General features: G+C 43.4%; 1 protein-coding gene across 3 annotated transcripts; it reads right to left on the reverse strand.

The window, feature by feature from the left end:
• Window positions 1-181: 181 nt before the first annotated feature.
• On the reverse strand, window positions 182-8938 carry LOC311126029 (aspartate aminotransferase, cytoplasmic-like). 3 transcript variants are annotated; one of them, XR_014612935.1, is made up of 9 exons: window positions 8714-8919; window positions 6306-6487; window positions 5234-5357; window positions 4825-4937; window positions 4189-4293; window positions 3456-3606; window positions 2418-2583; window positions 1617-1885; window positions 182-1222 (listed from the first exon to the last, which is right to left on the reverse strand). XR_014612935.1 is itself a non-coding variant. In XM_084200060.1 (9 exons), the coding sequence occupies exons 1-9, from the start codon at window positions 8820-8822 to the stop codon at window positions 1083-1085; spliced, it is 1233 nt and encodes a 410-aa protein (XP_084056186.1). In that variant the 5' UTR covers window positions 8823-8938; the 3' UTR covers window positions 182-1082. The 3 variants fall into 3 exon arrangements, 2 of the variants coding, with proteins under 2 accessions (XP_084056186.1, XP_084056187.1); XM_084200060.1 differs by having other exon boundaries at window positions 1617-1759; window positions 8714-8938; XM_084200061.1 differs by lacking the exon at window positions 8714-8919 and adding an exon at window positions 6600-6621 and having other exon boundaries at window positions 1617-1759.
• Between the last annotated feature and the right edge of the window lie 6276 nt (window positions 8939-15214).

The following is a 15214-nucleotide window of genomic DNA, read 5'->3' on the forward strand; positions in this document are numbered from 1 at the left end:
TTATTACAGGATGTCAATAATAATAATAATATGCCATTTAGCAGACGCTTTTATCCAAAGCGACTTACAGCCATGGCAATCAAATGGCGTGTGGCTGTTTATAGGAAGACCAACCGTATGGGTACAGTGAACAAAACAATGGGTCAAAATAGCACAACACAAACACATAACCATTAAGGGCTGAGATGTACAATAATTTATTATGAATATACTTGTCACACCAAGTATATGCCTAACACGGAACCTGAGCCACAGACATTTTCAAGTGGTTCAACTATTACCACAGTAGTTGTATGTGCTTTTCCTATAGGACATATCTGCATATAGCTGCTCAATGTTTATAAACAGGGCATATCACCCAATTAGAGGACATTTCCTGTTAACCTTTGACCTATAGGCATATGCATGAACTTTAAATTACCTTTCAAGCCTGTCACATGACGTCACAGAGCATTTGATCTTATCCACAATTTCACACATTCTAGAATGTTGCGATTGTTCTTTGGAACCAGTTCTACATAAAACACCTTCAGAAGCATTGTCGTATGTCGATGTATGTAGAACACAGGATGACACAAATCATTTTACATTTTAGTCATTTAGCAGATGCTCTTATCCAGAGCGACTTTCACTCAACTTCTGGCATTGCTTCACTTTCAAGTGCTCTGAAACATTTTTAAAACCAAAGTGCACACAAAGTCATCTTTTACACATTTTCAAAACCGGAAAACCGGAAATGGCACAATAAAATAAATAAAAAGGCAACATAACGGTCGTCAGGATAGTGAAATACTTCAACTAGAGGTCTGCCTTCATTTTGTTTAAAAGATGGCTCAGTAATCTGAGGAAGAGAGAAGGTGGACACACCAGTTATACCGTTGATCATATACCATTGATTGTTGTTAACATGTGTCATGTCATCACTCTTCTACATTTTACAACCAATAGATGGCTAGAGCACTGCTTATAGAGAAAGGATGTGTGTCACAGACGGGGTGCTTGACGAGAACACGCGTGACAGTTGACAGTACTTCCTGTTGTGAACAGGAAGCAGGAAGTAACTGCACGTGGAGGGCGGGGCCTTACTGGACCTTGGATACTGTCTCATGGATGGACTCTGCGACATAGTCGATGTTCTTGGAGGTGAGGCCACACATGTTGATACGACCGCTGGCCATCAGGTACACGTGCTTCTCCTTTATCATGTACTCCACCTGCTTAGCTGTAGGTAGGGAGGGAGGGAGGGAGGGAGAGAGAGAGAGAGAATATGTTATTAAAATGACAGTCAACTGTTGATCATGTAATCTATCTGCTTACCTGTAGAGAGGGAGGGAAAAATATGTAAGTTGTAGAATTGTATCCGTGTGTGAGATTCTGTGTGTGCATGTTACCATAACTTATCGGAAAACTTCCATTAAACGCAGTCTCTTATAATGCCCGGGCATCGGTTCATATTTTAGCAAAAAGGCCCCCGGTCAAAAAAAGTATAATTACACGTGCACAGATTTTTCCGGTCTGCTCCGGTGTGCCTGCGTACATGTCTGTGTGTATGGTAAACACTTACGGTCTGCTCCGGTGTGCCTGCGTAGATGTCTGTGTGTCTGGTAAACACTTACGGTTGAGTCCGGTGAAGCTGAACATGCCGATCTGCTGTGTGATGTGGTCCCAGGTGCCAGGCGTCCCCAGAGCAATGAGCTTAGCCTTCAACTGGTCTCTCATCAACAATACACGGTCAGCCATGGTCTTTACATTACCCTTCCTACAGGAAGGAAGGATGGGGGGAGAGCGAGAGAAAACATTTGAGAGAAAGAAAGGGAGAGTTAGTTTAGCCTTCAGCTGGTCTCATCAAGAGGCCGTGACAGCCATGGTCTTCACGTTATCCTTCCTACAGAAGAAAGAAAGGAGAGAGAGGGGAGAGAAGAGAGGAGAGAGAGGAGGGAAGAGAGAGGAGAGGAGAGGAGAGGAGAGGAGAGGAGAGGAGAGGAGAGGAGAGGAGAGGAGAGGAGAGGAGAGGAGAGGAGAGGAGAGGAGAGGAGAGGAGAGGAGAGGAGAGGAGAGGAGAGGAGAGGAGAGAGTTAGTTAGTTTAGCCTTCAGCTGGTCTCATCAACAGGACATTACCCTTCGTACAGCCCACAGGGAGAGGGACAGCTTCAACACTGTATATCAATGATTGGAATGGGAACGTCAGTCTTAAAAAATCTGCCACCAACAGAACGTGGCTTACAACAATCCCCAATAAGTAAGCACCGTTTTTAATGTACAACAATGGAGCAGTTTTCAAAACTTGGAGCGTACCATTCAGTGAATTCCTCAGGGTTAACTTAGAAGGGATTCTAAATAGGAGTGTTGTTGGACTTTACCATTCTGTGAAGAGAACTGGGTTGTTGAGTATAAAGGGTTATATTTTTGACAGTACCATTCTATGAATAGATCGGGGTTGTTGAGTGTGATGGCTACGATGCGCGCCCCCTGGGAGGGAGGGTTGGACCAGGTGGTCCTGACGATCTTCTCCATCTGAGACAGAACACGGGTCAGGTTGTCTTTATCCTGGGCAACTACTGTCAGGTTACCAACACGCTCATCTGGAGGAGGAAGGAACAAAATGGAGGATTGGCGTCACAGAGAGTGTGTTTGAGTGGGTGCGAGTTTATGAGACAGAGTAAAAATGTAAGCAAAAACTCTGAAATGTGGCCATTGGACCACAGCAGTGAACTGTAAAAATACTTTAAAGTGCTACTTAAGTCGTTTTTGGGGGCATCTGTACTTTACTATTTATATTTTTGACAACTTTTACTTTTACTTCACTACATTCCTAAAGAAAATCATGTACTTTTTACTCCATACATTTTCCCTGACACTCAAAAGTACTCGTTACATTTTGAGTGCTTAGCAGGACAGGAAAATGGTCTAATTCACGCACTTATCAAGAGAACATCCCTGGTCATCCCTACTGCCTTTGATCTGGCGGACTCACTAAACACAAATGCTTTGTTTGTAAATTATGTCTGAGTGTGCCCCTGGCTATCTGTAAATTTTAAAAACAAGAAAATTGTGCCGTCTTGTTTGCTTAATATAAGAAATTTGAAATTATTTCATTTGATACTTAAGTACATTTTAGCAATTACATTTACTTTTGATACTTAAGTATATTTAAAACTCAATACTTTTAGACTTTTACTCAAGTAGTAATTTATTGGGTGACTTTCACTTGAGTCATTTCTTATTAAGGTATCTTTACTTTTACTTAAGTAGGACAATTGGGTACTTTTCCCTCCACTGATGTGCTACATGTTGGTGTCCATGTCTATATATAATATATGCCATTTAACAGACGCTTTTATCCATTTTAACACACTACCCTGGCGTTACAAGCACCATGCTCTACCAACTGAGCTACAGAGGACAATGATATACGCGTGTGTGTGTGTGTCTATATGTATGCATATATACTCACTGTAGAGGCCAAAGTTCTTGGAGAAGGACTGGGCACAGAGCAGCTCAAATCCTTCAGAGACAAAGTAGCGGATGGCCCAGGCATCTTTATCCAGACTGCCTGATGCAAAGCCCTGGTAGGCTGAGTCAAAGAACACAAACAGCTTCCTCCTCTGGAGGGAGAAGGGAGGGGAGGGGGGGAGGGAGAAGGGGGGGGGCAGAGAGAGGAGGGGGGGCAGAGAGAGGGGGGGGGGGGGACAAAGGGAGGAGGGGAGGGGGGGACAAAGAGAGGAGGGGGGAGGGAGAAGGGGGGGCAGAGAGAGGAGGGGGGAGGGAGAAGGGACGGGGCGACAGAGAGAGTAGGGGGAGGGAGAAGGGAGGGGGGGACAGAGAGAGGAGGGGGGTCAAAGGGAGGAGGGGGGGGAGAGGAGGGGGAGGGAGAGTAGGGGAGGGAGAAGGGAGGGCGGGACAGAGAGAGGAGGGGGGAGGGAGAAGGGAGGGGTGGGACAGAGAGAGAAGGGAGGGGGCAGAGGGAGAATTGAATTGAAAGGGAAGAAAGGAAAAACAAAGTTATCCCTAAATATAAATGAGCCAGACTGTAGCAAAACGTTTTGCAACAGAAACAGTTTACTCCAAACGGAAAACGTTTTGCAATGAAAACTAGAGTTTCTATTGAACACATTCAGGTAGGTCGCTACCCGGTTGGTTCCGTTTGGTTCCTAGTGAATACATCCCTGCCGTCTCCCCTGTCTCACCTTCATGACCTCAGCGATAGTCTTCCATTCGTCAGGTGTTGGGTCGGTCCCTGTGGGGTTGTGTGCACAGGCATGGAGCACAAAGATAGAGTGTTCTGGAGCGTTCTGAAAAAATAACACACACCCACATCACTTATCAAGAACAGAATTAGGGATGTGCATTTGAAAGAATGTCTGTGTTCAAGTACTCTCATGAAAACTATTTTGAGTAGTGAAATGTTAGGGGTGAAACGGGGCTGAAGGCAAAAAGGTTTGCAGTATGTTATCTGTTGTTCAGATTACTGGTTGTTCTGATATACAACTGAAAACAAAACTGAACATATGTTCACTGTACTTGACATTCTCCCAACAATATGCACATCTTAGAGTCAGACATTTTGTCAGTGCTTAGAAATAAAACCTGCTAAATAGTTTGCATTGGTACATTGAGTACTTCTATTCGATTATTAGTAAAGAAATACAAACCTTGAATCGCGCCCATCTCTAAACAAAACACTAATGCAAGACGTGACGATCATTCACAGCTTGTTGTAGCCTAAATCATGCATGATGTCGCTCTAACTCAAGTCCCTCGCTCTCCCTCCTTCACTACCCATCACTCCCTCCCCTCCATCCATCCATCCATCCTTCTCTCACCTCCAGGTCGTCCATTATACCAGTCACATCCAGGCCTTTCTTTGCTCCGTCCCAGTAGTGGTAGGGGCGGATATCTTTAAACCCAGCATCAGAAAACACTGCATTGTGGTTCTCTATAGGAGAGAGAAGAAGAAGAAGAAGAAGAAGGTATTTGTTCAGTACGTTGTGCTCTTAGTGGGATCATGACTCAATAGAATTAGAATTGATAGAAGTAGATTATGAGTGTGCTCTGTATGTCTGCTACTGTGTAGACTGTTGGTATCTAAACAGTTCTGATGTGATGTGTTTGTTTGTATTGATTCTATGGAACCCAAGACTCCCTGGAAAACAGTGGTAAGTGTTACCGAGTGGATTATCCTGGCTAAATAAATGAAATGTAAATTAGTTGGTTGTAGCTCCGCCCACTAACCCCAGGTTGGCGCGGAGACGTAGACGGGCGTGGCCGTGTTGTTGGTGCCGTTGTACCAGCGCCTCAGAAACTCTGCCCCGATCCTCAACGCACCGGTACCGCCCAACGCCTGGACCGCTCCCACCTAGAAAGAGAGAGAGAATGTCAACATCTTGGCAGGGCAAGGCAGAAGAGTGTGTGTGTGTGTGTGTGTGTGTGTCCCAGTCCTACTACTCATCCCCCAGAATGTGCGTGTGGCTCAATTCAGAATTTTGGAATTGACTCCAACCCCACAGGACGTAGAATTTGAGTTACAGGAAGTAGAATTTAATTCAGTGCAATTCAAAGAAATTCGACTGAGTCATGGAACATGAGTTATATTGAATCTGACAGGTCACACTTCCAGATATCAAAGAATATATCACTTTTCTCTGGAAACCATGTTCATATACTCTTTTAACCTTAGTGCTTACAATTGCCAATTGTATTTCCACCAACCATTTCATTTGTTTGGCTTCTTTTTGAAGGCCTCAGGGTCAACTTGAGGGTTGAACTAATGCTGGGAAATGTTGTATTTCCTCCATATTTAACAAAAGTGATTAATAAAATATAACAATCTAGAACCCTCCCTCCCTCCCTCCCTCCTACCCACCCTCCCACCCACCTACCCACCCTCCCTCCCTCCCTCCTACCCACCCACCCTCCCTACTACCCACCCTCCCTCCCTCCCTCCTACCCACCCTCCCACCCACCCTCCCTCCCTCCCTCCTACCCACCCTCCTACCCACCCTCCCACCTACCCACCCTCCCTCCCTCCCTCCTACCCACCCTCCCACCCACCCTCCCTCCCTCCCTCCCTCCTACCCACCCTCCTACCCACCCTCCCACCTACCCACCCTCCCTCCCTCCCTCCTACCCACCCTCCCTACTACCCACCCTCCCTCCCTACCCTCCTACCCACCCTCCCTCCCTCCCTCCTACCCACCCTCCCTCCCTCCCTCCTACCCACCCTCCTACCCACCCTCCCTCCTACCCACCCTCCCTCCCTCCCTCCTACCCACCCTCCCACCTACCCACCCTCCCTCCTACCTACCCTCCCGTCCTTGATGGCGGGGCTGTCATCTCCCAGGGCCACCTTGGAGGCAGCAGAGCGGAGCTCAGGGAGACCCAGGATGGGAAGATACTCGTGGTTCAGACTGTTGTCCTCCACTATCATCTTCTCTACCTTCTTCACTACGGGCAGGACCCATGGTAGACAGTCATCTGTACGGTAGGCTGAGGAGAGAGGGGGAGAGAAGACATTATATACTGTATCTAACTGTCTATCTAGGCAGGACCCATGGTAGACAGTCATCTGGCTGAGGAGAGAGAGAGTTTATATACATACTGTACATGTCTGTCTGTCAGCCTGCCTGTCTCACTGTCTGTTTGACTGCATGCCTGCCTGTGTCTGCATGCCTGTCTGGGCAGGACCAATAGCAGGCACCAGGCAGTCATTTCCTGTAGGCTTGGGAGACACAAACAAGTATTACAGTGTCCAATAGCCTAGTTATAATAAGCCTACTTAATATGTTGATAGTTGACACCAAAACAACCTTTCATAATGACCACTACCAGGCTGCCACACAGCCATAGTGCAGCAGTATGTTTACTTCATGCAGTGTGTAGAAGACTGTATTTCATGTTAATGCTATCACACCCAGCTCTGCTGGAGGTCACCCTGGCCTGAAGACTAAGTGTGTGTGTTTGTGTGTTGGTTTGTGTGTGTGGGCACACGGCTGTGGGTGTGACTTCTGAGGAGCTTAATTTCCCTCTCTAAGGAAAGCCTTCCAATTTCTGTCCTTTTCCAGTCCAGGCTAGTCCGCTCTACCATTGAGCATCAAATTACAGCCGTTCATATTCAGTTACCAAAGTTCACAACAAATAGCTAGCCTAGCTGGCCTAGCCTACACCAGGCCCTGGTCTAATCTAAGGGAAACTACGGACATGTGGGCTAGCTCGTTAGAAGCTACATTTCTTTGTTGTTTTTTCCTTCCTACAGTTCCTTAATATACCAAATATTGATTTACCAAGGTCACACTTGAACAAGCCAAGTCCAAACTTTTTTTTTTTTTTTTTTTAAAGTTCCTCAACACACCTTGTTTCTACTAGCATCAGTCCCTCACTGCCAACAACAACCAGTGGATATTTTCCCAGGAGTCCTGTGTTGTGTTATGAGGCCCTTGGCTCTAGGTGTTGTTGCTACTACCGAGGGAGTACAGCTACGACCGGAAGTGACTTTTCATAGCAGGTTAGGGGAGCATTTTAGCTAACCCTAACCCTTTTCCTAACCTTAACCAAAATAAAATAACCTGTGGGCCAATATCAGCCCAAGGGTTATTTTATTTGGCCCCTTAAGTTTTCTGAGCAAGGGGAGGGGGACTGTAAAAACACCAGTAAATCAGCTCCAAGTGATTTTGATTTTGGAAATCTGTTCCAAAGTATTCCCATGCACAATAGTGAGATATGTGATCATATGCAAATATAATGTGATTATGTTTTAGTCAAATATTATATATGTTTGGCCTTCTTGTGGTCAATTTGCAGTCTACAAATTACGTTTCCCTGACCATCGGCTCAAGAAAAAATAATCAGCCCGTTGTAGAATCTAAAAGTTGATGATCCCTGCTGTACTCTGTCTAGTCAGAACCATTGTTCACCTGTCTGTGTCTGTCTTTGTGAATTTAACAGAGGCTGGTTTGGGGAACAGGTTGAAACTGTGAGTGAGAAGATATAATCCCGTATTCTCTACAGGCTTGGCATTGGAAGACTCATGAATGAAATGGAAGGGATGACAATATAACCTAGTAGTGAAGGCAGAGTGATCTATTCCAAACCCAACACCTGCATAACTATCTGTACTGCATCCAGCAATCATTTTATTTCTATCAGCTACAGAGAACACTGGTCATAGAGATCCAATTCCTAATTCTATGGCAATGGTATTCAGACCTCATCTACAATGTTTTGGAATGACCACAGACCTTTTGGAAGGTGTGTCACCCCACGTCAAGCTCGAACTAAAGTCAACAGTCAAAACGCTTCTATTGCTGCCTGCCTGACATGTTCTGTATGGACACCACGGGTTTTTCGTAGAATCAATCATGAGATCACATTGCTTTCCAGTGTCCACCAAATGTCAAACTCCAGAATGAGCAGCGTTTTATAAATGCTTTTATGCTGCAAAGCATAACATGTAAATCATGATAGATACTAGCTAGCTGCCCCTGTATTAGCAGAAAAATATGGCTGATATGAGGCAGTCTAGTTGCACTTGCTGTCAAACTTCGACTCCTCTGTTAGCCTGCATGCTAACGACGAAGGTCAAAGCCATTTTAGTTGGCAAGCATTCTAATATCATGCTACTCAAACTAGTGCCAGTGGTCAAACCAGTTTACCCGTCTGTGTTGCAAATGCTAAACGTAAGTTAACATAGCTTGTTGAAGCTTCTCTCTCTCTTACCTCCGACTCCCAAATTCACCTTCTGCGCGTGAGTGTCCTCTCTGAAATCGGCAGTCAGTTTAAAAACGGCCACCGGAGGGGCTTGAGGTACTTCGGCGAATATAGACATGATTTTAAAGGATCCCGGTACAGAGCAGGAGAAGAGGAGCGAGTCGTTCTTCGGTACCTCACCGGTTAGATGCAGTGGAGAGACAGGCGAGTTTCACCTTCAACGCACTACAAGACATCGCTGTTAAGCAGGAAAGAATAACTAAGTACTTCCTGGTCACGGAATTTTGGAATCCTTCAGAATAAAAGTCCCATCCTGTATATGTTGTAAATTAATTATTACTGCGAAAATGATGGAAAATGTGCACAATTATCGATATATTTTATACTAGTTATCATACAAAGAATCATTTAAAGTATTTATATAAGATATGTAATTTACTTCATTTTCTTTTTTGAAGCCTAAATGGTCAACAATTGTTTTTGTATGTGTACTCCTATTATGTATTGCACTGTACAAAGTATCTGTAAAAGGGTGGTCCATTTTACTCAGACTTTTAGTTTCCAAATCTACAGAGTTTAGACACAGAGGAGCGTCCTGCTCCTTATAGAGTGGCCCATCAACTTAAATCCAATCGTTTTTTCATTCTTGACATACATATTGGGGGGGGGCCATTATTAACAAGTGTTATCGGTTAGGAGTTTAGTACTTAGAGTTGGGAAAATATACCACTTACATCTGAAAAATGGGTCAAATTGAATGAAAAACAACTGTAATAAAAACATTTCACTTTTAACAACTACTTTAAAACTAGAAGTGCTCCTGAGTAGAATTTACCCTTTTACTGCAACACAGTGTACTGATACTTTTATATGGTGCAATATGTATGTCCAATATGAAAAAATAAAACACGATTGCATTTAAGTTGATGGGCCACTCTATAAGGGCCGCCAAATAGGCAGCGATGCTCGTCTGGGCGTAAACTGTGGATTTGGAAACTAGCGGTGCTCCTGAGTAGAATGGACCCCCCTTTTACTACAACACAGTGTACAGGAAATTGTGTTCTACGGTGCAGTTTGTCCAATGCGAAAAACGCACTGTACGTCGTGCAACACGAATGTGCTAATTAACAATGAGATTTTAAAGTGTTTTCTGAAGTTGATTATTATAATAATAATAATAATAATAATAATAATAATATTGTTGTTTCTATTATTATTAATAGTAGCATTATAAATAATGTTTTGTTATTTGTATTACTGTTGTTACCATGATAACTATCTAGTAATAATTACTTCAAAATTCTAAGTCTGCTAATATTTCCTCATAAAATGTTACGAATTTCGACCATTTGTATTATTTTTCACGATCTTCATTTTGGGACATTTATTTTGAAGGAAAATAGCCGAGGTCACGGCCTTATTCTTGCTGGTGGAACGGAGGTGTACAAGGCTAACTGAACCAATGTCTGGAACGGGCGTCAACCCAATGACCAATGAGATAGCATGGAATACTGACCGGGGCTGCGAGACAGCAAATGAGAGCCAAGCATCAGAAAGGTCAAGGGCTAGTGCAGCGGTATGGCTGTGCACATGGAAATTATTAGGTTGTTTGAACATGTGATATCAAAGCAACTGGATATCATTTTACACCCTTTCTGTTGATATTTATTTTAGCAACTGTACTTATCAAACCTATTTTATCTGACATTCTAGGAAAATATCATAATTATGGATTCAGTCCCGATAGCAAATTAGCCACTGTCTGCAAGTGACTATAAAGGAGATTATGAATAGATTAATAAAGACTCAATTACATCAAAATAACTAGCATGATGAGTAAAAATAGTTCAGAATGTTTGATTGAATTCTAGGTCAATATTTTACTGGCATTACGATCCATTAAAAGTATGTAATTCCTCTTTGTGCCACAAGATGTCAGCCTTAGCTAGCAATGGAAGACGTGCTGTCAGATTTACTTTTCTCAACCCTCTCTTTGTAGAGAGAGAGGATTGCCATCAATAAATATGCAGCTCCAAAGGAAATTGGTGACCAAGTATATTAACTGTTTACTTTGCAAGCTCACCAGCAATGGGGCATAAAGCAACAATTACTAGCATATGCCTACTGGTCTTTTGGTATGTACAATTTGCTTGAAATTGATCATTTAATTATGAAGCTTGCATTTGGAATTTGTTGTTTAAATTCATTATTACATAATCAAAATGTGTTGTAGACAAAATAATGAAACGGTCTGTCTGGTAGCCTCAATAAATAGACAAAGATTTGTAGTTGAACAAGTCATTGCATATATATATATTTTTTTTTTACTTGACTTGAGAATTGACTTGAAAAAACTGGACTCGACTTGACTTGCTCTTAGAACGCATGACTTGGCCTTGACTCGAGACTCGGCGCGTTCTACTTGTGACTCGACTTGAGACTCGGACCTTGTGACTTGAGACTTGCTTGTGACTCGAATAATATTGACTTGGTCCCACCTCTGTGTCTACCTTGTGAGACACCTCTGTAGCGGTGCATCCAGTCTGACGCCAACAGGCTCTTGAACATCTTCTATTCCCAAGCAACACGACTGATAAATAGCTAACAAAATGGCCACACGGACTATCTGAGTTTACCTTGTATCTTTATTCACCTTCTATTTCAATCGTTGCACTGTCTCTATGCACACTCACAAGGTCCAACACACACACATACACACACACACACACACACACACACACACACACACACACACACACACACACACACACACACACACACAGACACACACACACACACACACACACACACACACAGACACACACACACACACACACACACACACACTGTTACTCCAACACACACAGAAACACTCACTTCTTCATTTGCTCACTCACACATAATATGCACATACATTTATACTGACTCTACACACCCACTCACATACAAGCTGCTGCTACTCTGTTTATCTTATATCCTGTTGCCTAGTCCTCTTACCCCTATACATACATTGCATTTGGAATATATTCAGACCCCTTGACTTTTTTCATGTTTTGTTACGTTACAGCCTTATTCTGAAATTGATTAAATTGTTTCCCCCCCCTCATCAATCTACATTCAATACCCCATCATCACAAAGCAAAAACAGGTTTTTAGATATTTCTTTAAACAAAAAATTAAAAAAAATAAACGAAAGTATTCAGACCCTTTACTCAGTACTTTGTTGACGCACCTTTGGCAGCGATTACAGCCTCGAGTCTTCTTCTGTATGATGCTACAAGCTTGGCACACCTGTTTTGGGGAGTTTCTCCCATTCTTCTCTGCAGATCCCCTCAAGCTCTATGAGGTTGGATGGGGAGCGTCGCTGCACAGCTATTTTCAGGTCTCTCCAGAGATGTTAGATCAGGTTCAAGTCCGGGCTCTGGCTGGGCCACTCAAGGAGATTCAGAGACTTGTCCCAAAGCCACTTCTGAGTTGTCTTGGCTGTGTGCTTAGGGTCGTTGTCCTGTTGGAAGGTGAACCTTCGCCCCAGTCTGAGCGCTCTGGAGCAGGTTTTCATCAAGGATCTCTCTGTACTTTGCTCTGTTCATCTTTCCCTCGATCCTGACTAGTCTCCCAGTCCCTGCCGCTGAAAAATATCCCCACAGCATGATGCTGCCACCAATATGCTTCCACGTAGGGATGGTGCCAGGTTTCCTCCAGATGTGAAGCTTGGCATTCAGGCCAAAGAGTTCAATCTTGGTTTCATCAGACCAGAGAATCTTGTTTCTCATGGTCTGAAAGTCTTTAGGTGCCTTTTGGCAAACTCCAAGCGGGCTGTCATGTGCCTTTTACTGAGGAGTGGCTTCCGTCTGGCCACTCTACCATAAAGGCCTGATTGGTAGAGTGCTGCAAAGCTGGTTGTCCTTCTGGAAGGTTCTCCCATCTCCACAGAGGACCTCTGGAGCTCTGTCAGAGTGACCATTGGGTTCTTGGTCACCTCCCTGACCAAGGCCCTTCTCCCCCGATTTCTCCGTTTGGCTGGGCGGCCAGCTCTAGGAAGAGTCTTGGTGGTTACAAACTTCTTCAATTTAAGAATGATGGAGGCCACTGTGTTCTTGGGGACCTTCAATGCTTCAGAAATGTTTTGGTACCCTTCCCCAGATAATTGCCTTGACACAATCCTGTCTCGGAGCTCTACGGTCAATTCCTCATACCTCATGGCTTGGTTTTTGCTCTGACCTTATATAGACAGGTGAGTGCCTTTCCAAATAATGTCCAATCAATTGAATTTACCACAGGTGGACTCCAATCCAGTTGTAGAAACATCTCAAGGATGATCCATGGAAACAGGAAGCACCTGAGCTCAATTTTGAGTCTTATAGCAAAGGGTCTGAATACTTATGTAAATAAGGTATTTCTGTTTTTTTTTATTTTTATAAAATTGCAAAAAGTTCTAAAAAACGGTGTTTGCTTTGTCATTATGGGGTATTGTGTGTAGATTGATGAGGGGGAAAAATAATTTAATCCATTTTAGAATAAGGCTGTAACGTAACAAAATGTGGAAAAAGTGAAGGGGTCTGAATACTTTCAGAATTCATTGTATCTACCTCCATCTCTCCAGTATCCCTGTCCCCTTACCCTTATACATATCTACCTCCATCACTCCAGGATCCCTGTCCCCTTACCCCTATACATATCTACCTCCATCACTCCAGTATCCCTGCACATTGTAAATATGGTATTGGATCTGACTTTTTAAAATATTTCCTGTATATACTGTAGTATGCTTACTTACTTACTTTATTGTGTATTTCATATTTATATTCTTATTTCTCATGTGTTTTTTTCTAGTATTACATTGTTATTGATTATTGCATTGTTGGATTTTGAGTTTGCAAGAAAGGCATCTCACTGTACTTGTGCATGTGACATTAAAACTGGAAACTTGTGTCGTGGAAATTCTTTCACAAGGACACTCAAAGTCAATCTTAAATTAATCATTGTTTATTGTCAGCACGCTGGAGACGTTCCAACCAACTCAATGCACCATATGTGCACATGTCAACCAGAAGCTCTGTCTTACATATGGCTATACACAGACAAGTTATATTTGCATGATTTAGCATAATTCATTCATCATTAGTGTTTTGTTTCATTCATGTGACCGACCAATACTGGTTCATAACATGTGAGAGACCAATACCTCTAAGCTGAGACCTTGGAACTGAGATATCTTCCATTTTCAAAACAAAGGTCTGGGCGTACTGCCAAATTGCAGCTACTGATAATGAGGATTCCTTCAGTCAGTCACTTGCATGAACACAGAACTTGGTTTATAGAAAAGCACAAACATAGAAATGTATAGAATAGAAAAGCAACAACATAAACATTTCCATCACACTTGTTTCCCTCTCTTGGTGGTCTTCATGTCCACATGCAGGTGTGCTGCATCTCTTCCTTTCCCCCTTCACTCTTCCTTTCCCTCTCTTTCTCCCCCTCTCTCTCCTATTTTCTTTACTCTCTCTGTGAAGTGTTTCACTTCTGTGTAGCTCCACTTGTCGGCCCCTGAAGAAAAGACAAGCATGTTTTTGTATCAGTGGAGTGACTTCTTTACCACACACTTACCTCTTCACTCACACACACACACGTACACACATATACGCACACGTACACGCACACACACACACACACACACACACTTATCTCTTCACACTCATCTCCAACTTCCTCTCACACTCTGTCATTCGTCTGATATGGGGCCTCTCTCTGTCCTTTTCTCTTTCTCTCTCTCCCTTTTTCACTCCCTGTAGAAAGCTACCACTGAACTATCAACAGTGTTGTATTTCAAAGGGCAAAAAGCTAATGCCGAGAGGGGACGAAGGTGATTGAGTCAATTTGTCAAACTGATGGATGTCTTGTGTGTGTGTCTTCTCGCTGTGTCTCTAGGACAGATGTCTCACAAGCATTTCTGTGATTTCTGTGAGCGCAAATGACACTCCTGTTAAAAACGAAACAGTGTTATATATATGTTATTAAAGTTCTACTTGCCATGTTGCATTGGTGATTGCAATGCACATCCAGTATATAATAAAGATCACTAAAGAAAGTTTGAAAAATGACAGTTATTTGAGGCATTTGACACAGTAACGGTTCATGTTTAATGGAGGAAAAGAACTCACTCCCCAACATAGGTTGCGTCCCAAACGGCACCCTATATTCCCTATGGGCCCTGGTCCAAAGTAGTGCACTATATAGGGAATAGGGTGCTATTGTGGATGACCACAGTTTCTGGGCATGCTATTTGTTCTCGATCAGCACCCCCATACCAGGAGAACCTCCCTGGCTAGAGGGGAGATGGGGGAGGAGAGGGGAGGGAAAGAGGGAGAGGTTGCAGACAGGGGGCATTGCACCTACATGGTTACCCCATCATCACACACACCTCACCACCCAACCGGGTCTCCCTTCTACTGTACATGTTTTCATTCCTGACTCACTGGGAGGAATAGAGGGCAAGACAGGGTGTGTGTA

This window comes from Coregonus lavaretus, assembly GCF_964263955.1.
Source record: "Coregonus lavaretus genome assembly, contig: HAP1_SCAFFOLD_2075, whole genome shotgun sequence".
In the NCBI taxonomy this organism is placed as follows: domain Eukaryota; kingdom Metazoa; phylum Chordata; class Actinopteri; order Salmoniformes; family Salmonidae; genus Coregonus; species Coregonus lavaretus.